The 23,978-nt window shown below is 44.2% G+C and overlaps 1 protein-coding gene across 4 annotated transcripts in view; it reads right to left on the reverse strand.

Moving 5' to 3' along the window:
- Positions 1 to 1,332: 1,332 nt before the first annotated feature.
- Positions 1,333 to 23,978, reverse strand: part of FAM120A (family with sequence similarity 120 member A) — a 46,400-nt gene continuing 23,754 nt past the window's right edge. For 2 of the 4 annotated variants that reach the window (XM_066326989.1, XM_066326991.1), the window contains exons 9-18: positions 22,697 to 22,921; positions 20,238 to 20,412; positions 14,451 to 14,700; positions 13,644 to 13,758; positions 11,902 to 12,111; positions 10,877 to 11,060; positions 9,873 to 10,010; positions 8,325 to 8,466; positions 5,763 to 5,859; positions 1,333 to 3,245 (exon numbers count right to left, since the gene is read on the reverse strand). In XM_066326989.1, the coding sequence (XP_066183086.1) occupies positions 2,934 to 3,245; positions 5,763 to 5,859; positions 8,325 to 8,466; positions 9,873 to 10,010; positions 10,877 to 11,060; positions 11,902 to 12,111; positions 13,644 to 13,758; positions 14,451 to 14,700; positions 20,238 to 20,412; positions 22,697 to 22,921 (1,848 nt within the window). In that variant the 3' untranslated portion in view covers positions 1,333 to 2,933. Of the gene's footprint in view, positions 3,246 to 5,762; positions 5,860 to 8,320; positions 8,467 to 9,872; positions 10,011 to 10,876; positions 11,061 to 11,901; positions 12,112 to 13,643; positions 13,759 to 14,450; positions 14,701 to 20,237; positions 20,413 to 22,696; positions 22,922 to 23,978 lie in introns of those variants that run through there. The other 2 variants (XM_066326990.1, XM_066326992.1) reach the window with 2 other exon arrangements.

Genomic DNA, 23,978 nt, shown 5'->3' on the forward strand with positions numbered 1-23,978 from the left:
TATTAATGAGCTTAAAGTTTTGGCCAGCTTTGAGGTGATCAGGCAGTTCGACTCAATGATCTTTGTGGGCCACTTTCAACTGAAGTATTCTGTCCTATTATTCCTATTCCTATTCCTGTTCTATTCCATTCCATCAATTCAGGTGCAAAGACGTCCTCCAGGAGCACGCCCAGGCAGCGGTCGGCCATTCCGTGGGGTCGCCGATCGCGGGCTCAGTTCGGCGCTCTGCAGGAGGACTGTGTCAGTACCAAAGGCGCCTCTCCTGCAGGGAGCTGGGGGCAGCGGGCGGGCAGCGCCGTGCCCGTCCCGAGGGCTGCGGGCTCTCGGGACATCGCCGGGCTCTCAGGGCATCGCCGGGCTCCCGCAGCCCGTCCCGGCTCCTCGGCAGCGAAGGCACAGCGGGGACTGGCGCTGCCGCCCGGGACCGCTCCGGCAGCCCGGGTTTGCTGGTGCTGTTTATTCCGTGCCAGCTCCCGGCCGGAGGAGGGCTCGGGAAGGAGAAGTGCCGGGCAGTGGGACAAGGGGTGCCCGCAGCCGGACATGGCAATGCTGGCAGAGCAGACAGGGGCTGGCATGGGCGAGTCTCCGAACGGAGCGGGGCGGGCAGGGGCCAGGGATGTGACTCGGATCGCTGTCCCTGGTGGGAACACGGCTGTGCTGCGGGTCGGGTCAGGGCAGGCCGGAGGAGCCGTGCCCGCTGCTCACAGCCCGCGGCTGTGGGCACACAGGGACGGGCACGGCAGGGAGAAGCTCCCCAGTTTACACCAAGGCGTAAACCTGCACTCCTCGTGTTCTGTCAGCCGGATCCCGTGTAAAAGTCCTGGTTCCCGGCTCTGTGGAGGCATGGCCCACCACCCTCTCACTGCCCACCCCCATCAACCTCCCTGAGCACCTGCGCTTGTCTTTTTCTTTGAACAACTGAGCCCGTTATTTCTGCCTTGTTTGCATCTCTCCAACCGTCTGACTTTTAAAGGTGACATCTAAAGGAGCTGCACACACCAGCAAAGCCAGGGCACGACTCCAACCAGGTGTGGTGTCCCCCAGTGAGTGAGTCACAGAATGGCAGACTGGTTTGGGTTGGATGGGACCTCAAAGCCCACCCAGTGCCACCCCTGCCATGGGACACCTCCCGCTGTCCCAGGCTGCTCCAAGCCCAATGTCCAACCTGGCCTGGGACACTCCAGGGATCCACAACCAAAGGCTGTGCTTTCCTCCCCTGCCTTTTAGGAGGACACCACAGATCCTGGCAACTCAACCACTTGACTTGGGCACAGGAAAAACTTTTATTTACATGTTAATTAAAAAAATACTTGACAAAAAAGGCATACAGTATTTTATACTAAAAGAATAAAGATTTTTATTAAGCACTGTAAGTTGCATTCAATAGCCTTCAAAGACACCACACCACAATCCATCTACAACCAGCCAAACCCAACAGTAGTTCATTCTTGCACAATCCATGAGTTGGGGCAGAACTCCCTTCAACTTACATTAAGATACCTACTTAGCTCTGGCGGGCAGGGAATGGGGAATTACACCTCATTTCTGATCACTAATGTGTGATGAAGAGCATCAGGAGAATTATATGAAAACGAATATAAAGAAATGATTCTGATTTTGAAGTACATTAAGTTTGGAAACACTAACAAAAACATCAAAATGATACAGGTATATTTGCTTATACTAAATTCTTGATGGGAAAGTTCTCAAGAACAAGCCATTTGTTTCCTGCTACAGAAGGGGGGTACTTTTTTTTTTGAAGATCAAAGCGTTTTTTTTTTTTGTTTTTCACAGAATTTCATATTTGCTAATATGAAGGCATAAAACAGCAACAGAGAACAATAATGCATACAGCAATGAGTACACCAGGGTAACGTTGATATTCAAAACGGCTAGATAATTTTTTTTTTAAAGTTTTAGAATAAATGCAACAGAGGTCAATAATCACAAAATTTTAAGGTTAGAGCAAGATCAGTCAATGACTAAACATAGTTAACATCTTTTATAGGACTATTACTGATTATTAGCTTTTTTTTGTTTTGCAAATGGGCACAGTACTTGTAAGAATGGAAGAAAGAGGACAATAACATGCATAATATTAACTACACACTTTAAAAATCATGAACCATGCAGAAGTTTAGCTCAAATAGTAGTACTAATGGTCTACGTCTGATTCAAAACCACATAGTTCATTGATCACGGATGCATGGTATTAGTCACAAAAAGTTTCCCAACACATTGTGTTTGTTTTGAAAGGTCGTTTGCATCTTCTATGATTTCAAGTTTATCTCCGTTTAACTCGCTCGTAACATATGTATGATGTCTATTGAACTCAGCAGAACTGCAAGTGTTACTGAGAATTGGTAGTTTCGAGAGTTTGCACATTTTTAACACAAAAGAACCACGGCAACGGTGATGAGATTTCAGAAAGAAAAAACTGTGGTTGTGCCTTTTTCCCCCCATAATCATGAAATCAAAGCCTTAAAGAAAGCTTTATTGTGACACAGTAATGCAAAATCAAATATAATGGCATACATATGGTGCCAAGTACTAAAAATTATAGTTTTAAGCTATATATACTTAAAGACTGCCAAAATTTGTTTTCTTTATATTTCAAAAAACAAAACTACAAGCTTTTGTCATAACCAGTTTAAACTTTATGTATACTTCATTTTAAGTGCGGGAGTCAAATGCTCTTCATTCTCTTTTTTTTTTTATTTTTTGTTTTATTGTAGCATTTTGACTACAACTGGTTAAAACTAAAAAAATGTGTTGTTTAAATCTCTGACATCAAAGAGGGATCCGAATTTCCAAAGTCCTCATTTTTCTCTTACGGAAAGGAAAAAATGTACATAACTGTAGGCTCTCTTTCTTTCCAGATATTCCTAATCCTGACCCTTCCCAACATCCTTCACCCTCTATAAAAAATAAGTTTACTCTTCTTTTTTTAAGACAGTGGCCTCAAGAGCATCATCTTTATGGCAAACACTGTCTGCATTTAGTGCATTTAAGTGAGGATTCGTATTGCACATTTTAGAGTCATTACTCAAGGCACTTTCAGACTGATTGGAAGCCCTGATGTCTCCTGTATTCCCATTCATCTGGGAAGCTGGTTTTTCCTCAGTCACAACTCCATTCTCAGCCAGGGATCCATCTGAAGACACAAGTGAGGATTTAGATTCCTCGGATTTTGACTTAAGTTCTTTGGCTACTTCTTCTGCTGAAGCAGCGTAAGGAGGTTTGCCCTAGTTGTTAAAAAAAGAAGAGAATTACTGAAGAACCAGTGCTAAAAATGTATATAAATGTACAGTCTGACATAAGGACACTACAACAGGCAGCATGCAGGGCACAGGGTCGTGAGTGAACACCAAATATTAGGCATTGCTGAAGGAAGTGGCCCACAAAATACACGGAGAGGATTTTTTTCGGTGTTCCCCAGAGCCTTTTGATGCCCCCGGGAAAAATGCTTTTGTTTTAACTCCGATGTGGCCCTCCTTTCCCAACATCAGAGCTACACAAATGTCTGAAACACCAAAAGGGAGGACCAGTGTACAGCTGCACTCTGCTCCTTGGTTCATGTGTGCTGTGATCCAGTGGCAGGATTCCGTGTCACTCAAGCACAAACCCGACTGTTTCCAGCCAGGTTTGCAGGAGTGCAGAGGCACCATGCACTACTCCCTGCACCAGCCTGTATGCTTCCAGGACTAGGAAAGGCTTTCATAAAAAAGCATATAGTAAAATCTTACAAGACTGAGTATAGCCATAAAAACCAGACTGATGCAGCATACAATTAGTTTTTAAGTATTTATAATTAATCTTAGTGTTCCAGAAACATAATAGGCTTTAAACAAACCAAAATAAGTGGGTTAGGCTGCTAAGAAGCAGCACACTGGTCTGTCACACTGTTCACAAAGTCAAGTGCTAAGAAATGGCTTAAGACAGGGACACCTCAAACAGCAGCAAACAGCTGTGCAGTATAAAAACCTCCACTGTTACCCACTGGAACACCTGCAGTAAGCTGCTGAAGGATTTTACAGAAGGACTTTGCAGGTGAGTCAGAACTGCTGTTCTCTGGCATTCCCATTATCCAGATAATCACAATTCAGTCCCACTGCACAGGTATGGGACTGCACATGAGGACAAGGGACATTGATCACTGTCATCGTGCCTCTTTGCAGACGTCCTTAAGTTCAGCTTTCAAGACATGCTTTAGTTCATTTCCAGAACAACAGTGAAAGGTCTCATCTTGTGACAAAACAGACCAGTCTGGTGTGCTGGACAAATCCAAACAGCTGGTTTTGGTCAGATTCCCAAGCTGAGGGGAGGAAGTGCCTCAGGCTGAGCCTGGCCCTGCACAGGCAGTGCCTCAGTGAGGCAGAGGGGCCACTGGCACCTCCCAGCCTCACCTGACCCTCACAATCCACTCACTGCGTGGGAACTTGCCCAAGTTCTCCCTGCCACGTGCATTTTAAATCACCTTTTGTCTCTTCCTGTACAAGGAAGATCCTATATGGCCTTGATGACCACAAAATGCAATGAGCTCAGGTCCACAGAAAATGCCATTTATCTTCCTTCTCCAGGCACAATTTTACACACAAGTCCTTGTGATCACAAGTATTTACCATCCAAATTACATATCATCAACAAAAATGCAAATACCCAACCCTGATGGCATTGCCAAGACACCTGCAGCTACTACCTAAACTACACCTGAACTATCCCATAAGTACACCTGTAGTAAGCCTGGAGTATTTGGGAGCTCGTTTTCAGGATTTCCTTTATTTCAAAGCTTAAAGTACGCAGAAATTAGATGCTCTGTTATTGACACAGTGGTTTCTCTTCTATTTAAAGATGTAGTTTCAGATCCACAGGTATGTTTGTAGACATACAGCCTGTGTACACAGCAATTTAAGAAGGATGAGAAGTATTTGAATTTTTACACCTGTAAAACAGTACGTTTTACTGAAAGCTAATAGTTGCTTCATTATCTACTGGAGAAAATTCTCTATTTTACTGTCTGACACCTGAAAACACCCCCCCTACTCTCAGGTCTCCCTGACAAATGGCATGTCCATATAACATACTTATTGTGGAAGTTTTTCTAACTATTTACTACTCATTCATCCAAACTGCAGAGCAGCCAGAACCATGGAAAAGGGAGGAAAGCAGAATTCTGAAAACAAGTGGCATCTCATACAAATGAGCAGTCTGCCTCAGCTATGTTTGAAGGATCCACGGAACAGACAGAAGTCATGATCCATGGATGCTTTGCAGGCTGTCACCAGAAAGGAACCTGCATGCTCAGGGGGAAAGGCTGCTCTGCTATTCCCAAGAAGTTTAGAGTGACCTCTTGGATCTGGAGCGTGGCAGCAGCAAAGATCCTTCACTGCTACAAACTTTCCTCCACAAGGTTGGGCTGGGGTCCCAGAAAAGAAATTGGGAAGAGTAGGGGCAGGAACAGAACTGCTAATTTGTTTCAGCTTTGTATTTCTCCCATTTTCTAAATTTTCTTCTACTCCCATGGCTGGTTAGAGCTGTGTAGGCACAGGATTCATGTCAAAATACATTCTTCCACGTCTGTCTTTAGAAGCCAAGTTTGCTTTAAGTGAGCTGTGAGAGCAGCCTGTCCTGTCAGCGCTGTGCAGCTCACAGCCTCCAGGGTCGCCAGAAACACTTGTAGCAGTTAAAGTGGTGCTGGTCTGGATGCAGCCCAGCCCAGCCCGGCACAGAGCGTGCTGCAGTCAGGCACATGGCTTCATTACCTGAATTGCTCCCTGGCTTTTATAACCTCGCCCATAGTACCTTCCACCTCTTCCAAAAGTTCTTATCACCGGAGTGGAGATAACTCCTCTAGGACGCCTGCAGGGGTGGGGCAAGGGGAGAAAATAAAACACACATCAGTTTTGTTTACTACTGCTTTACATTTAGTTTTGCTGGAATATGATTTCCCTAGCTTCACTGTCTAGTGCCTATCATCAACATGTCTTTAAAGAGGCAAGATGCCTAATTCTGAATTGCAGGGTTCTACTGCTTGCAATTGCATCAAACCCAAAAAACCTTTTTGGTCCTGAGCAATGAAAGGTCTCTTTTTAGATTTCCCTTCTAAATAAACAATAAATAATGCTTTCAAGCTTTGCAGAAACATTTTCCAAGTGTCAAATTATCCTCCTGACACTTTAAAACCAGAGCTCAAAATACTTTCACCTTACAAAAATAGCAATTTGAACCACACAGAAAGCCATTTCTCTCATTAAGTAACAGGTCCCAGTGTAAACAACGAGACAGACAGGCTCTGATAAAACAAAGTGATGCAGAATTAAAAAATCGTGTAGATACAAAACTATGTAAGAAACTGAGCGAATAGAGGAGTTTCACCTGTACCTGGCATGTGGCAACTGGTAAGCTGGGATGCTTTCCAATGGAGACTCCCAACTTAGACACATTGGGTGGTAGTTTTTGGTGTGATTCAGTACAGACTACATCAGATGAAACCAAGCTTTCTCACCTTGGTCTCACGTTGTGCCAGGGGAAGTGGTTTAGGTTAGATATGCTTGGAAAAATTGGTCCACAGAAAGGGTGAAACCCTGGCACAGGCTGCCCAAGGCAGTGCTGGAGTCACCATTCTGGGACTGTTCACAAAACACATGGATGTGGCACTTGGAGATGTGGTTTAGAGGTGAGCATGGTGGTGAGTACTGGGTCGACAGCTGGACTTGATTTTAGAGGTCTTTTCCAATCTCAGCAATTCCAGGATTCAGCTGCAACTGCTTTAATTCCATCAGCTGAAGAAACTGAACTTCCCAATCATTATGTCAAGAACACTGTTCTAAAAATTCCTTGTTTTCTCTGCTAGCAATACTGGATTGCTCTGGGAATGCCCTTTGTTTGCTCTGGAGGTGCTGGTGTGACACCTGACCCCAGTGGGGCTGGCTGGAGCAGCCAGTGCTGCTCAGGTCCCTGAGCTGAGCAAGGCTGCACTGCCCAGGGAACAGCACTGTGCCCCCCAGTCTCCACTCACATGCTGTGAATTCCCACACTGGGCATTAAGAAATCCAATTCTGGGGTTTAGAAACGAGAGCAGAGAATGAAGAGAGAGGAGCTGTGGTTTGCATGTGAGTCCCTCTCACTGTGTTCCCTCCTTGCCAACCCCACTGGCTCTCTTTTCACAAGGTCAAAGCATGTCCTTCAAGGAGCTGAGAAAAACTGTTCAGAAAATCACACTAAATACACTGATGGATCGAGGCCAATACAAAGCAGCTGGTATAATTTTACACAATAAGAACAACATCTGAGCTCAGCATTGCAGAGACATGAGGCAATGGGGTGAACAAGCCTGACTCAATTCCCTCTGCTGAAAGAGAGAAAAATGGAATACAAATGCGCAAAAATTGGGCCATGAACTGAGACAACTTGCTGTGCTGTTTCCCAGTAGTGACCTTTGGCAGGAAATAACCTCTGCCAATATGAACCTGTTGTTAAAGCACTGGAGACCAGGGAAAGATTCTTCCCCCAGAGGGTGCTGGTAGTGCCCAGGCTCCCCAGGGAATGGGCACGGCCCCAAGGCTGCCAGAGCTCCAGGAGGATTTGGACAGCACTCCAAGGATGCCCAGGGTGGGATTGTTGGGGGGTCTGGGCAGTCACAGACTCCATGATCCTTATGGCTCCTTTCCAACTTAAAATATTCTATGGTTCTGTGATTCTGTCTTTAGGCAAAACCCTTAACATGAGCATGTTTTCCTATTGGTTTTACTTCAGTACGAACTGACCCAACCAACAGGCAAGCTGGTGCAGTCACTTTCCCTCTGGCCTATTCCAGTAACTCTGCATGTGACCAATGCCCTATTGGTGCTGATCTGATGGACACAGGATGATCTGGCATTGACAGTTTTCCTCTCTCTTTGGGGTGACAACCTGCACTCAAACCTTACTGCCTTAGGACAGCACTTCCAACAAAAAGAAACTTCAGGCATTTTATCTCAAATCAAAATCTACTAGTGAAGAATCCAATTTCTCTGTCATAAAGGTACTGGCACTCCCAAAGTCATCTCCTCATGCAAAACCAACCTCTGTGTGTGTGTATATATATAGATATATATTTCAGATTGAGTATGAGTTTTATTGGCACATAAAAATGCTCATACTCATACAAATAACTGGCGAAAAGCATCTTAAAAGGAATGCCAATGTTTTTCTTGAATATTCAGTGGGCATAATTGACCCTATGTATCCTAAAGTGTCATATGCAATCTCTACTGCCCCCAACTTTTCCTTGTTTCCCCACCCATGAAATCCCCCGAGGAGCACATTCCCAGGCTGGCACTTACCCTCTGGCTGGTCCTCCCACGGACACCACCTGCAGAGGAAATGGCCCTCTCCCCCCTCGTCCACGTCTGCTTCCAGCCCAGTGGCCGACTACAGTGCCGGCAATTTCAAGTTTCCCTCCCTGAGAAGGAATAGGTTGGACTCCTGCACATAAAAGCAAAACCAAACTTTGATCTTCACAATCATCACAGTAAAGTTCCAAATGAATGGAAAGCTGGTTTGCCCAGATTTCACCACATAACCCATTTCCTCTATGGATACTGTGAGATTATTGCTCATTTTGCAGTATTCCAGAAGTGTTAGAACTCCAAGAGCCTGTTTCCCCCCACCCCTTTTTAAAAATAGATATGAATTCTGAAAAGAAAAATGATCTGACATGAGTGCTTCAGTTTCAGTAATTAAAAATATACTTGAGATAAGCCTCAAGAAACTAGGGGAATTTTACAAGCTGGCTGAAGATTGGTTTTTTCCTGCATTCCTCAAGAAGAAGGAATTCTTGCAGGTTCAAAGCACTTTTTAGCCCACAGCAAGTACCAGCATAGACCACACAGATTATATTGGCAATAAAGAACTTATTAGGCTGGATAAGCTGTACTAACACTAAGTTACTACAAAAATGTAGCATTCGAACAGATCTGGTTTAAAAGGTGGGTTTATCATTCTCCCTCAAAGAAGGCAGCTAAAATAACAGTTGTCTAAGATGTAACTATAGCTTCTGTTCTAGTTGTTCACGTCTCTATACTAAATCAGCTCTGGGGCATAACATGTAGCGTAAGAAACCCAAGTATGTGAACCGAGCAAGATGTTACTGGTAAGACCATCAGCACCAAAAGGGTTACAAACCACAGCGTTTATGCAGCCATAATTAGTCTCCAAATGTTAATAGGCTGGAAACTACACTACTGATTACATCCAGAAGGTTCCTACTTCCCTGTGCAAGTCCTTCAGCTCCAAATGCAGATGGTTTGCAGGGCCAGAGTTATTCACACATGAAGCATTAGAGGCATATTTGTTCTCAGGAGAAAAGCTCAGAGGCCAGAAGGAACAGCTAAATATGCGGGAAAAATTTACCCTGAACAGGTTTCCACGATCCCACACCATACAGGAGTGAGCAGTGGGCACACAGGTCGGGAAGTTCATCCCACTCCTGTGTCCACACCAGCGCTGATGCCAGCAAAGAAGAGCTCAGCAGTAACACTAAAGCCACTCATTTCTACGCTGGGTCTTTGCAAAAAGCTCAGCTGTCCCCAGATTTTGGAAAATCCCTGTTAATACAGAGGCAGAGGCCAGTGGGTTACAGATGCCCTTTGCCTGTGGGGGCACAGCAGCCAGCCTGCCCCGCTGGGCGTGGGGCTCTCCCGTGGCACCAGGAGGGCGCCGGGGGCTTGCGGCAGGGACGGGAGCAGAGCGGACAGCACCGGGCAGGCTCTAGAGAGGGAAGCTGAGACAGTTAGGGAGACAGGGAGTCAGTAGGAAAGCCTCAGACCAACCCGTACAGTGGAGGAAGCCGTTGCCAGAAGCTCTAAGAGAAGGGGTTTGGGTATAATTACCGCCCTGAAACTTGCTAGTCCTGTTGCTGTCATTGCCAGAGAAGGCTCCGGAGTGTCCTGCCGCTGCCGCCACCCGGAAGGCCCGGTAAGCGCCTGTGGCTACTGTTTCCCCATAAGGGCCTCCGAAGCCATAGACTCCTGTTAGACCCAGGGTAAAGAAAGACAGGGGAAAAGCTGTGAGGGGGCCAGGCAACCGGGAAGGCCCCAGCAGAGAGGTTGTGCTGCCTCCTTCCACCCTTGCAGAGCCAGGCGGGAGGGCCACGCTCCCGCTGGCCGGGCTCCTGCGGGCGAAGCAGCAGCACGGAGGGAGCCCTGGCCAAAGGGGTCCTGCTGCCTCAGCCAGCAGGGAGCCTCTGATCCGAAGGGCAGGCCTTGGGGCTTGGAACGGGATCCCAGCTTCTGTGGCATTGCAAAGGCTTGTGACAATTATGTGGCAGTGAGCTCTGGTGGCTACAGTCATGGCATCCCTGGAATGCCTGTGTCCAGTATCCATACACCTACGGGCCTTGGCACGGAGAGATTTTGAAGAAGGGAGCAATTCTGGGAGCAGCCTGGAATGTTTATGTCAGTATTTACACTTGAGGGTGCCAATGGTTATATGACTGTAGCAAAACAGAGGCGTGGGGAGGGGGAAAGATTGTCTTCAGCCCTGACAGTTAAACTGTGTCTGTTAATTTATAAATGTTTTGAATCAATTTACTGTGCAAATCAGAGCTTTTCCATACCACCCAGTGTCAATGCATTCCTCTTTTTTCTAGTTCTACAATAACAGTAAAATATTTTGATCTGGCACACTTAGTAAAATCCTGATGAAAATCTGCAGCAACACAGCACATTCCGTATCACTGGGCTGATAAAAGCAACCCCAAACACAGAGACTGGCACATGCCAACACAAGCTGACCACCTGCCTTTGTGTGGTTTCCCTATGAGATCGACCAGGGTCAGTAGTTTTGGGAATGTGCAAGGTAAGGCAATGTGTGGCACCGCTGTCCCATCACTTACCAGCAAAGCCTCTCCCCCTGCCCTGAGGTGGTGGGACTGGCCCAAAGTGTCGAGGATACATAGAAGCTGGATAGAAAGGCATGGCAGGTGGAGGTGGGAAAGGGAGAGGATGGTTCTGCCTGGAGAAATTTAATCCTTCTAGGATGCTCTGACGCATCTTTTCAACCTTGGCTGCCTGCTCAGCCTAGGAATAAAGAGAAGGTCACAGAGGGACATTAAAATTCTTATTTCAATTGTATAAAGCTACATTTACACAACAAATTCAAAGGAAAATGCAAAATAATAGAGGAGTAGAGACAGAATCATCATCCTAAACCTGGACTGCACACCACAGTCTGTGCATACAGGCTGAAACATGCCTAGAGGGTTACATGCCTGAGAGGGACCACAGCCACCACCAGTAGCAAAGCTGGATCAGAGCTTCCCTCAAGTCACAAAAAAGGAAGGGATACAATTTCGTATCTTTCAAAAAGTTAAACCCAAAAAAGTCTGGGTTATTCAGTAAACTGTTTTATCAGTTTCCTGGTTTTACAGGTGGATAGTAACTTTGCATGATTTGGATAACACAAAAAACTCTTCCATTTGTATTTTAAGATGGTTGTAAGAAATGTGAAAAGATTTTGAGCTGAGGACCCCAAGAACGACTTCGCAGTCTGTAAAATCAATTAGAATTCACCAATTTTCTTTCACTACAAACCCAGTGCAGCTTAGTCCTTTGGACAGTCTGACCCAAAAAGGTGGGACTTGAACAAATGAGCAGAGTTTCCAAGTTGGCCATTCATCATATCAGTGTTTCCATTTTGAGAGGAAAAAAAACCAAATTCAAGCTGATGCCTCTTCTTTCAAATCTACCCAAATGCCATTCTACTCATTAAGAAATAAGGAACTAAACAGCAAAACCCACCCATTAGCCATTCCCCTCACATCTGCCTTTAGAAACAGAGGAGACACATGAGGTGAATGATGACAGGCCACGGAGCCCCTGTGGGCCCACGGGACACTCCATCACCCCACACGTGACACACCTGACCATCACAGAGGTCGATGAGCGGAACTTTCTCCCGGCTTGCTTTGATGAGCTTGGTCTGGAATAATTTCCCATCAAAATACATCCAGGGACAGCAGTGCTCCCAGGGAATGGGCTGTCCGCAGGCGTCGTTGGCAAAAAGAGCCATGTCCACACCACTCATGAAGAGAGCGGACAGCTGGATTCCACGGGGATCCAGATTCTCAATCTGTTCAAAAATGGGGTAAACGTGGTAAGATGGCAATGAGATGTAATTCAGAGTTATTCCTATAGTTACATGCTTTTCAAAACTCTTGCAAACAGAGGGATTTTAAAAGGTCATTCACACTTTCAGAGGTTTGAGCAGAAGAATTCACTGGAATCCCCCATTTGTGCATGCAGAGCTGCCATCTTCAGAAAAGCTGTGGTCCCATCCACCTGCTCTGAAGACCACGGATAAACACAAACCCCTATTTTCTCAATACAAAGTACAGAAAACTATTTCTAAAGACATTTAGAGGAAATTAGCACTAGAAGAATTCATTAAAAATTTTATTCCAAATAATTAAGTGCTTCTGAAATGTGTGGTAGAACATCTCAGGAAGGAGCTCAATGAAAAATTCCATTTTTCTTCCCATGTAACACATTTTCTTCTGGGCCCCTTTATAATGGATTTTCTATTAGTTTGATTCAAGATTTTGATTTAAGAACACATCTCTTAATAAGAAATAGTGTGTATGCATACAACAGCTTTATTTAGGATGCAGGATAGGGACACTAAGGTAGAATTAAAGAGTGAATAATAGGTAGTGGTCAAAGCAAAAAGGATTTGCTTGCAATAAGTGTATTTTTATCACTGATGTAAGAAAATATCGCTACTGGTGTTTTCTGAAACACTTCTCAAAATATCAGCCCTTGCTTGGGAACAGTTTCAAGACCTCGGTACTAAATTTTAAAATTAAACTCCATTACCACCTTCCTTAGCAATAAGCAACCTTTAAGAGCCCAAAGACTCTCCCGCTCATTTTGCAGATACATGACTGGGTTCAAACTCAGCTGCTCTTTCTGTCTGGCTTCACAAGCTGCTTCCTGTGAAGACATTTACGACCCTGAGGGAATTATGGCATCTTCCAGCTAACCAACAGATCTTCTGGAAGTCATCTGCATTACTTTATGTATAATTGAAAAATAACACAATTACTATTAAACCAAAATATTATCTGCTTTTTGTTTTGTGTTGGAATAGAAAGAATATTTTCTCTGGGAATTCCTTTCTAAGGTGTCTAAGAATAGCGATTTTCACAGTGGAGTTTCTTCCTCTTTGCATCAGATCTTAAGAGAGAAGTGAGACTTTGATGACTCTGTAATAGACACCTTTGCCAAAATCTCTGCCCCTAGATGTCATTTAGTCTGTGGGCTCACCATCCCTGGAGTGTTCCGGGCCAGGCTGGACAGGGCTTGGAGCAACTTGGAATAGTGTAAGGTGTCCCTGCCCATGGCAGTGAGTGGAACAAGATGGGCTTTAAGATCTCTCTGAACCCAGCCCAGTCTGTGATTTTGATTTATTGTGCTGTGTTTGGAAAACAGACATTGCAGCCATCTCTGCAACACTTCAAGCCACTAAGACTAATATTTAGGAAAGTATAGGTGATTGTGCAAGGCTTTTAGTGAGACAGGCACATACAGATCAGACACTACAGTAATTCCCAGATCAGCTGGAAACAAATCTCTTCAATTATGTAAGTTCTAGTTAAGAATTACCTTGAGTTCCTGAAGCTGGTCAGGTTCATAGAGCTTTGGAGACAATGCTTGGGCAAGGAAAGCATCGAGTTCCTGGCGCCGCAGAATGCGCACCCCTGGCCACTGTACCATATACCTGTGAGGGAAACACGGCCCCAGTCAGCGCCAACATGGATACAGGACATGTGACAGGACAGAAACATGCTGTGCCAGTGAAAAGAGGAGCTTTAAGATCCCACTTTGTTTGCATACTAACTAGCCTATAAGGAGAAACAGTGTTTTAGCACTCAAAGGGTAAGATGAAGCTCAATAGAACCAATGACAAATTTACATTTATCATTCTCAAAAATGGCTTACATTTTACCATGTGTAAGATGCTAACCTTGGATTCTGAAAGAATTATAAGCTAGCTGTCTTAAACGATCGCTCCAAATCTAAGCATCTCCCAATTCCTCTGTCAATTTTCAATCAGAAAATCGAACCATTCAGGATTTTGGACACTGTGACTTTTTCTTTGGAAAGCTGGAAGCTTTTGTTGTGCAACTTCACCCACAGAAGCCTCTGAGGCCCCAAAAGTTGTTTTTTTACTGAGCTGGAGCCTTGAGTACACCAAGGGAAAACTAATCAAATGATACAACCTCTTTGCAACACAACACCTTTTTTGTCTTCCTGTCAATGCTTTAGAGACTGAAAAAGAACTACACACGCTTTTCCAGAACCAAACCCAACCCCCTCTCCCAGTGAGGCTGCAGATATGAATGAATACTTTCTAGAGATCCCAGAGTAAAGCCTTTCCCGGGTTCTGACGTGCCTGGAGGTGACACTAACCTCAGCACACAGCAGAGCACCATAAGATGAGTGGGCACATTAGTTGGGTTGAGCATTGCTGGTGTGTCTGATCGCATACAGGCCAGGAACGCCCTCATCCGTCGGTTCTTGTCTTCCACGGCCTTGCCCAGCCACAACTTCTTCAGGTTGGGGCAGGTCCACTCCCTGAAGGCCAGGGCTTCCACTAGCTCAGGGGTCTGAGGAGATTTGCCCTTGTAAGCAGCCCATTCCTTAATTATCACTGGTGAAACTGCAGAATGGCAACAGCAGAAATAAATCACCCTTAGTATTTCATATTCCAGCATTTATTTCAGATTTCATATGCATGAGATTTTGATTTAAAAAGCCTCACTTTGAGACTGCAATAGTGTGTTGGATTACAGTGCCAAACTGGTAATTCAAACCCCACACGAAATACCTTTTAATTGTGATCACTTACAAATCAGGTGTGTACGGACACACATACACTAGGAATGTCATACTAATATTTTCAAATGAATAAAAAACATAGAGGAAATACATATATTTTTCTAAAACAAACAGCACAATTTCCCCTGGAAGTGCTCAATGCAAGGGAGGACGGGGCTTGGAGAAACCTGGTCTACTGGCATGTATCCCTGCCCATGGCAGAGGATTAGAAATGGACAATGTTTAAAGATCCTTCCAACCTAAACCATTCCACCATTTTAACTTAAAAGTGCAATTTTCCCCTTAAATATCTCTGTCTATCTGACAATACTTGTGTGTGATCAGAAACCTACAGCAATAAATAAAAATAGTACATAAACACAAATGTGGTCTTTTAAGAACAATATGATCCTAGTGTTTTTATTTGAATCATTTTTAAACCTGGTAGTATTATACTTGTCTGTAGCTGTTCAGCTACTGCAATGGAGTGATATCTCAAATATAGGCAGGTGTGCAACCTAAAAATTTTACAAAATATTACTTTACATAAAGCCTTCGCATTTATTGCACTGCTTTCTACGAAGAGCTTAGTGGCTTTGTGCCCAAGGTCCCTTTCATCCACATCAGCACGAAGACAGTTCACTCTGCATTGCTGCTAAATCATCTCCCTCCCTCTGTTTGAAGACAACCAGAACAGAACACAAGTTCAAGTCAAGGCTGAGACACGATACCTTTGGCCTTGGAGCAACCCCGAGCCTGACACAGTTCACAGCATGCCTGCACCCTTCTAGCCCTGAGCCAGCTATGCAGTGTGGAAAGGTTCAAGGAACTTGTTAGTGCAGGTTCAGGTTACAGCCCGGGGAGATTCCCTGAGGGAGCCCAGACCTGCTCTTTCTGCTGGAAATCCACTGGATACAGCCTGGGGAACACGTCCCACCGCTGCCAGCACAGACCTGACAGCTACAAAGCCTCTTTCAGCAGTGGGGCAGCAGCCTGATGTGTGATCCTATAGCCAGGGGCAGGCAAACCACGGCAGAGGTGATAGCCCGGATTAAAGAGAAAAACTCCAGAACACCCCAAAGAGCTCTCCTGCTTTTTGGGAATAAACCCAGCCTTGCATTACAGTTACTCTTCACAGAGCTCAGGGCAGTTTTACAAAGATCACTCACAGCAATGCAAATAAACATTTTGATATATTTAGTTGGTCACCTCACTACAAAATCATGTTCTATTTTGGTTGCTCCCAGGTTTTATACACTACTGCACTAAAGATGGGCTTTAACAGCCAGTAGAGCTACCCTGCCCTGGTGCACAGCTCATCTCTCTGGGTTTCTCTGCTCGCTTAGGTCTGCAACAGCAAACACAAATGGAAGTCTGTATTTTATGTGTGATTTCAAACCCTTCTGTAATTGCTTTAGGTATCAGAAGCAAAGCTGTACACACCACCAGTGCTTCCCTGATGTTTCTTTCACTTACACTGAACACATAAGGACCTTACGCTTAGAAGAAGGGAATGTTTTATGTGTGTGTTTTCTACTTTACGCTTCAACATTCAAATACAGTTCAAAGCTTTTAATTAGTGGATGAGAATTTCCATGGCTCTGTGACATGAAGGCCACACAAAGAATACCTCAGCCTGTTCTTCAGCCACATGCTACAAAGGTCACACTAGAGCTGCACACGGCCTTCTCTGTTATGCCAAATAATGATAATATACAGGACTCCTAGAATGGCTGGAGTGGAAACAGACCTTAAAGCCCACCTTGTTCCACCCCCTGCTGTGGCAGGGTAACCTGTGCCAGGGCCTCACCACTCTCACAAAGTAGATTATTTTCCCAGTATTCCGTATTTGCCCTCTGGAAGCAATTCCCCTGGTCCTGCCACTCCAGGCCCTTGTCCAAAGTCCATCTGCAGCTCTCTTGGAGTCTCCTTAGGTACTGGAAAGGGCTCTAATTTTCCCTGGAGCCTTGTCTTCTCCAGGCTGAGTCCTCCCAGAGGGTCTCCACAGAAGTGTTCCAGCTGTCAGAACATCTTCATGGCCTCCTCTGGACTTGCTCCTGCAGTCCGTGCCCTGTGCTGAGGACCCACAGCTGGGTGCAGGTAACCATGCTTCTTGTGAAAAGGTTTAACACAAAGGTCCATCTAGTGGTCTGGAATACAGTTTCCTCTCTGAGTGATGGGGATGAGGAATTGCAGCTGAATCTATCAACAAGCACAGGTCTAGCACTGTTCACCCACAATTAGTATTTAACTGAACAGATGAATCCAGGACTTGTCCATACCCACCTATTTCTCCAGGGCATTTCTTAAACCTTTGAAAAGCCTCTGCTGAGACTGCTACCAAACTCACTGCATCCTCAGCCACCAGAATCACAGGACGTATGGCATTCCCTCCCATGACTTCCAGTGAGAAATGAGCAGTGCTTACCCTGAAAACTACACTGACTACAACGAGGCTCAGCATGCTCAGCCCCATTACCATGGTGATTATCCTGTTTTCATACCAAACCTCATCCTACTGCTCATCAGCACGTTTGAATACTCACAGAGGCCCGAGGCACCACACAATCTATGGACCTCTGCTTTCAACAGTGCCCTCACCACATGTTAAGTTAATCCAAGCAAAGAGGGTCAGCATCAACCTGCAGGACAGTAACCTGCTTGATGAACACCTGAGTGCTATTACAGGCTGAAAAGGCACCAGCCACAGCACCCCAGCAGAGCACTGGTTGCTAAGCACAGCTCCAGTGGTCCTGGTCTTATCCATTAACTGTGATTTTTAACCTTACAATCCTTCCTGACAGCACAGCTTGAGCTCAGCATGCTTGATTTTGCATGAGGGCTACTGCCCAAGAGACATGGCTTTCCTCTTGGCAGGGCTGGCGCCGGCTGAGCACATCCGCGATGGGAACAGCACGTCACAAGGTGGCTGGGCTTAAAATAACATACCTTGGGATCCAACCAGGAGCAGCTTGTGCAAGTGTGCCTTTTGCCACTGAGCAGAAAGAGCAGATGGTTTCACTACACTCATGTATTTATGAGACACAGAAATAACCTGGTTCAGAGCTCGACAAGCAGAGCAAGGGAGATCCTTGGTCTCCAGCCCCTGCCAGGGAAGGGCAGCACGGTCAGCACCGTGCCCTTGGCAGCCCAAACACCAGCAGGCACCCTGTGACCCAGCATCCCCTGTCCTCTGGGATCAGAGATGAGGCCATGTACAGCAAAGGCATCACTTAGCAGACACTGATCACTGAAGAAACTCACTGATTGCTGCTTCTCTTGTTTCTCACTGGCTTTTAAACTCCATAGAAAAAATAATGTTTTAAAATACAAGGCCATCCGTTTCATGAAAGATCCATTATCTTGCCATCTATATATTTAGTAGCAATCCCGACATGTCCGTTTATTATGCGTTTTTCCCAGTTTCCAATAACCCTCACATGCAGTAGTATCCTCACCAGTTATTCAGGCACTACTATTAACTTGCCAGTGTTTGGTTTGTACAACAAAGATGACAGGATTATTGCTAGATTTTCTCTTAATTGTTTTCATTACTGTGTTTCATAATTTACTCATTTTTGAGAGCAGCAAAATAATTTAGACACTGGAGGAGAATGAGCATCACTAGTTCATTGCAACTTGGGTGCTCAGCAAAGTTAGAGAAGGCTAATCAGTGCTTCAGACACTGTCCTCTCCTTAGGTCTTGCACAGCCTGCCCAAGCCTTGCTGCCCTGTAAGAGAGCCAGCCAAAATAAAGGCGTTCCTGCACCAGAGCCCTTTCACAGCCCACACCTGCACAGCAGCCCAAATCTATCTTTACTGGCACTGGCACTTGCAGCCAAGCAAGGAACTTTTGGGCATACGTTCAAATTGGATTTTGCTTTTTTAAGAGCCTGGTCAGTCCTAAGCTAGAAGTAGGTCAGTAGCTGAATGCGTCCTGCAGCAAGATTTGCCAGAGCTCCCAGAACTAAACCAAGTCAGCAGCAGTGTGCTTACCCTCCACTGAGAATAAACTCTGGAAAGCAGGATAAATGAAGAGAAAATAGATTATATAGGCTTCCCCAGCAGCCTAAAGAGAACATTCTAGGTTTACAGGATTAACCTGAAGCAGACCTCCAGCACTCAGCCACTCACCAAAAAAAGGCTGTAGTACGCTTTTCAGGACAGAATTCTCATGAGGATAAATGACAACTGCAAATAAAACTACTGTTTTAATACTGAAATGACCTTGTAACCTGAAATGCCACTATGCTGTATGAGTTTTAAGAAGTAAGAAGTTTTGTGAGTAGGTGTGCTGAGGTATTATTCAAGCAGGGTAAATGCTGATTCCCACAAAGTAACTGGCAAAGATAAAAAGCTTTTCAAACATCATTGGGAGATAATCGCCTTCACTACAATCATACAAAAACATTTTATAATCACAAATGGAAAGAGCAAAGAGAATGAATATAAAGATTATAACTGATACTTATTTTTATCCTTTTACACATGAAGCCTGTGAATGATGATTTCATACATTTGAATATGTGATTCTTAAATTTAGCACAGTGACAGCAGACTCCTACATTTATATACTCGTGCTGCTGCTGCCATGCACCGAATGCTTCAGTATTCCTGTAACCTTTATAAGCTGCTACTGCTAAGTTCAGTCATTTCCCTGTATGCATTCATTATAACAAAAACACTCTAGAACAAGGGCTGGAATGACAGTAATTCCTGGAAACTTAAGACTTAAAAAGATAACACTCAGTTTAATGAGAAGATTAACATCCACATCTCTGAACAAGTCAAAGGATCTTTTGACAAGGTTGTTTGCAGAAGTTTAGACCTCACCCAGGTCTACCTTTGGTTACATTACACCCTGATTTCTGTGGGGTTTAAACTAGGTTTTTATACATCAATACTTGAAGGACACAAGATACTTGCAAATTTCCCTGAGGTACCTTCGGGGACATATTCAGGAAGCCAGGGCAAGTTAATCTGTGCACCTCTCACTTTTGAAAAAAAAGCAGGCAGATTTGTATGTGTGTGCACAGAATAGAAGTTTCTTAAAATATGGTTCTGCCACACACAGAAATGACATCACAAGCTGACATCACTCACTGCAGGTCTGGCAGCAGCTTAAGCAGATGTTCAAAAGCAAACCTCAGAGCTTGCTTTGAAATGGCAGCATTTACAGTTCTTAAACTACAATAGGAAATAAAATTTCAAATTAACATCTTTTTCCCTTATCCATGGCATTAAATAGGCCTGAAATTCCTCTGGCATCAGCTACCCTGACAGGATCTTAGCAACAATTCCTATTCACATCACAGTACAAGTGGCTCTGGGACCACAGCAAAGGGAAGGGGAATAAAGCATGGGTTCTGCAGTACGTACATTCTGGTGGAAGTCTGTTCTTTCTAAAAGCAAGCCTTTCAGTTTTCTTTCTGCTTTCTGCCAAACTAAACAGGACTCCGTAAACATACTGACGCACTGGCCTATACAGGAGAGCAGCAGGAGGCAAGTCCTTGTTGGCTTCATCTTCTATAGAAACGGCGATTTTGATTTCACCCTTTGGCAGGAAAGAGAGCAGAGAAATATGACATGTTACAGTGAACAAAAAGCATTCAGGTATGCACTCAATTCAATCCTGACCCACGTCAGCTAGTCAAGACAAATGTGATTCAGTAGTAAAGTGGGTCTCAGCTCAGGGATTAGCCCAGCCTGCTTCATTTCCTCCACGTTCTGTTGTTTTCCTCTTTACCTTCTCCATCACACACATATTTGTCTGGACTAGCTACATGTGAGGATTAACTAAATACTGCTCTTTTAATACAGGCACTTGGAAATAGAGCAATGTGCTTTTAGACAGCCAAAGCACATTTGAAGCTGATCTAGATTTCAGGCAATTATTTAAAAAAAAAATATTCATGCTAAAAACACCAGTCTGACTTTTTGCTGCAGGATTTGAAATTTATTGGGGACTCACTGCGAAAAACAATGCACGAACACACCTGGACAAAAACCACCTAACTGGGAATTATTCCACTAAGGTTGGGTTTGAATACACCTATGTAAAAATTTAGCATTTTAGACCTTTTAAGAAAAAAAGCATAAAAGAACCTTCCAACATTTTCTCTCAACAACACTGTTCTCTATAACTGTATATCCAAACATGTTATGATATTCTTGGAAAATGACTGACTGCACTGCCCCCAAAAATCAACCTTTATTTTTAACACTGACAAGAAAACACTCCATTGTGCTACTTTCCCTTAAAAAAAAAAAAGCTATTTGAACTATCCCGGTAATGAATGCTGAAGGTGACATCTTGAAGTGGTTACATGAGGATATTGTCAGGTTTAACTCAGACAACACTACCTTAGGTGTAAGGTTATGACTCAAAGGTCTCTCTCAGTAACAGCAACATAACCTGGAACATGTGTCCCTTTCTTACGGAATCACCAGAACTTCACCACAGGGTCCAACAGCTCTGCTCTAGGGTCACAGAGACCCCCTGCAGCTCCAGGCTGAGCCAGAGGGGCTGGAAAGGCCCCGGGCTGCTGTGGCAGCAGCTGAACAGGAGCCCAGGTGGGTGAGAAGCACCAGGCCACCTTGGCCTGTTCCAGCCCTGGGGTGGCAGCAGGAGCAGGGCAGTGCCATCCCCTGTGCTGGCACTGCTGAGGCCCCACCTCCAGCCCTGGGCTCAGTCTGGAGCCCCTCACAACAAGAAAGAGCCTGAGGGTGTGGAGTGTGTCCAGAGGAGGGGACGGGGCTGAGGGAGCTGGGAAAGGGGCTCAGCCTGGAGAAAAGGGGGCTCAGGGACCTCCTGGCTCTGCACAACTCCCTGACAGGAGGGTCACGCTCTGGGAACAGGGAACAGGACAAAGGAAATGGCTTCAGGTGGCAGTGGTGGAGTCCCCATCCCTGAAGGGATTTAAAAGCCATGATGATGTGGCACTTGGGGACACAGTTCAGTGGTGGCCTTGGCAATGCTGGGTTAACAGCTGTATTCAGTGATCTTAAAGACCTTTTTTAACTCAAATGATTGTGATTAAACATCAAGTAGTATTTAAACATGCTAACACACACTATGCAAAGTGTGAAACAGAACTGGCATCAATGGTCTTCACAGACCTTTTGATTCTTCTTCACTTGTCTTTGACAAAAAAAGCGTAAGAACACACAGCAACATGAGCTGTGGTACCAAACAAACAAATGGGAAATAGGAAATCCAAACCTCAAACTCGATACAGTAACTTTTAGTTTGATGGGTTTCAGATCTGCCTGTGGGTCCTTATTGTCCTGAAGAGGATTTTTAAGGTGAATACAGGTTAACAGGCATGGGGACAGTGCCACTTTGCCAGCTGGTGGTACAAAAGGGATTTCTTAGAGCTGCTGTGTTTCTCAGGGCCAGCTATCAGTAATGGGAGGGATCAGACTGGGAGAGAAAACAATCTCAGTACTTCTGAACACTGAAAATAGAAAAGACTTGGCACAGACACCAAAGTACATACGCAGGAATTTTTAAATGGAAATGGACTCTGCATAAACACATGCACACAGACATATACACCCATGCATAGAAATATATACAAATAACTGCAAATAGTTGGGAAAATAATTAATTTTGTAAATAAACACATCTAATTATAGTAATCTCAAATTTATTGGAACAATGAACCACATCAGAGGTTAGAAGACAGGAGGGAAACTGGTTCAAATGACTAAAAAGGGATCAGAAGTTAGAGCATTTAAAAAGGATGTAAAGATCTGTTACTCTTTAGCCAGAAATGCCAGGGCAATTATCTTCACAGAATCATTATCTCACAGTGCCTCATTTCCAAATGTCATACCTTGGTTAGGACATGAAAGATGTAGGGATACATTAACCCCTTCTTGTGCCTGTGCTCTGCCACTCGTAATACTTCAGGTGCTACCGGAGGTAATGGAGGGGTGGTAATATCCATGTGGTTTCTGGTGGGCATGGACAAGAGGCATGGGATTTGTGGATTACTGGTTTGATTCCCTTTGACATCAGCTGCCTGACTTCCTGAAGAAGCACTAGAGGAACCTTCTGCCTGTAACAGAACATACAAAATAAAGGGCTTTGGATGTGTCCAGAAACATACCAGGAGATCAGCCAAGAAAAACAGCAAACTTCCTCCCTCACCCCCAAAGAAAATAGTAAATCTTCACATCATGCTCTTGCCGTGTGCAGAATACATTATCCAAAGCTGCCTGCAAGGTTTTCAGGAAACCTTCAGCCATTGTTTGCTAGTAGAACCAAATTACTAAGAAAATAAATATTATGATATTTATTTATTTTTTATGATGATAATAACTTTTAAGGCATTAACAGCAACTGAAATTACTATTTTCTAAAAATTTTAACTGCATAATGCAGAAGTGGACTGATGGTCTTTTAATGACCTGTGAATGGCCTCGTAACTCAGTATTTCCGAGATACTCCCAACTCAATGTGTTAACTGACAGTCACATAGTCTGTAATTTATCTAGACTTCCATAAACATAGCCCTTCTCAGCTTGTAACTCTAGACAAACAGGGAAAATTACATGGTTCAATTAAATAACATGTAAAATACATAGTGTCTAAACTCAAAAGCCCCGTAAATGTTGTTGGAATTTTTTTGCTGTTTGGGGTTCTTGTAAACATGAAAGCTCTTTGTCTGAGAAGACTGTAAGAGAAAATGGTGAAGTTTTCTGACTGGAAGACTAAACATTCTGTTCCAGTTCTAGAAATGCAGTTCATAAACTTATGGGAAAAATATGATGCATAACAATATACTGTAAATCTCCCAGCCTTTATAAGGATTTTATGTTGATTTCTCACTGAAACAACCAAAACAAATTTAGAGTTCATTCCTAAAAAACCTTTTCTTCAAAACCAAAAGCTGGTTTTAGCTTATGAATTCACATTCGCTTCATACCTATAAATTATTACAGCAAAAGTAAAAACTTTTGAGAGCAAAATTTGATCACTTGATGATACATCATGCATGAGTATTTTCACAATTGAGTAAAGAAGTTCATATGCTTCCTAAGACTTGAAAAGCAAAGCTGAAAGGGAAAGACCAAAGCATGAAATCCCACAGAACATGTAACAAGAAAAATAGG

This window comes from Sylvia atricapilla, chromosome 11 (assembly GCF_009819655.1).
Source record: "Sylvia atricapilla isolate bSylAtr1 chromosome 11, bSylAtr1.pri, whole genome shotgun sequence".
Taxonomy (NCBI): Eukaryota; Metazoa; Chordata; class Aves; order Passeriformes; family Sylviidae; genus Sylvia; species Sylvia atricapilla.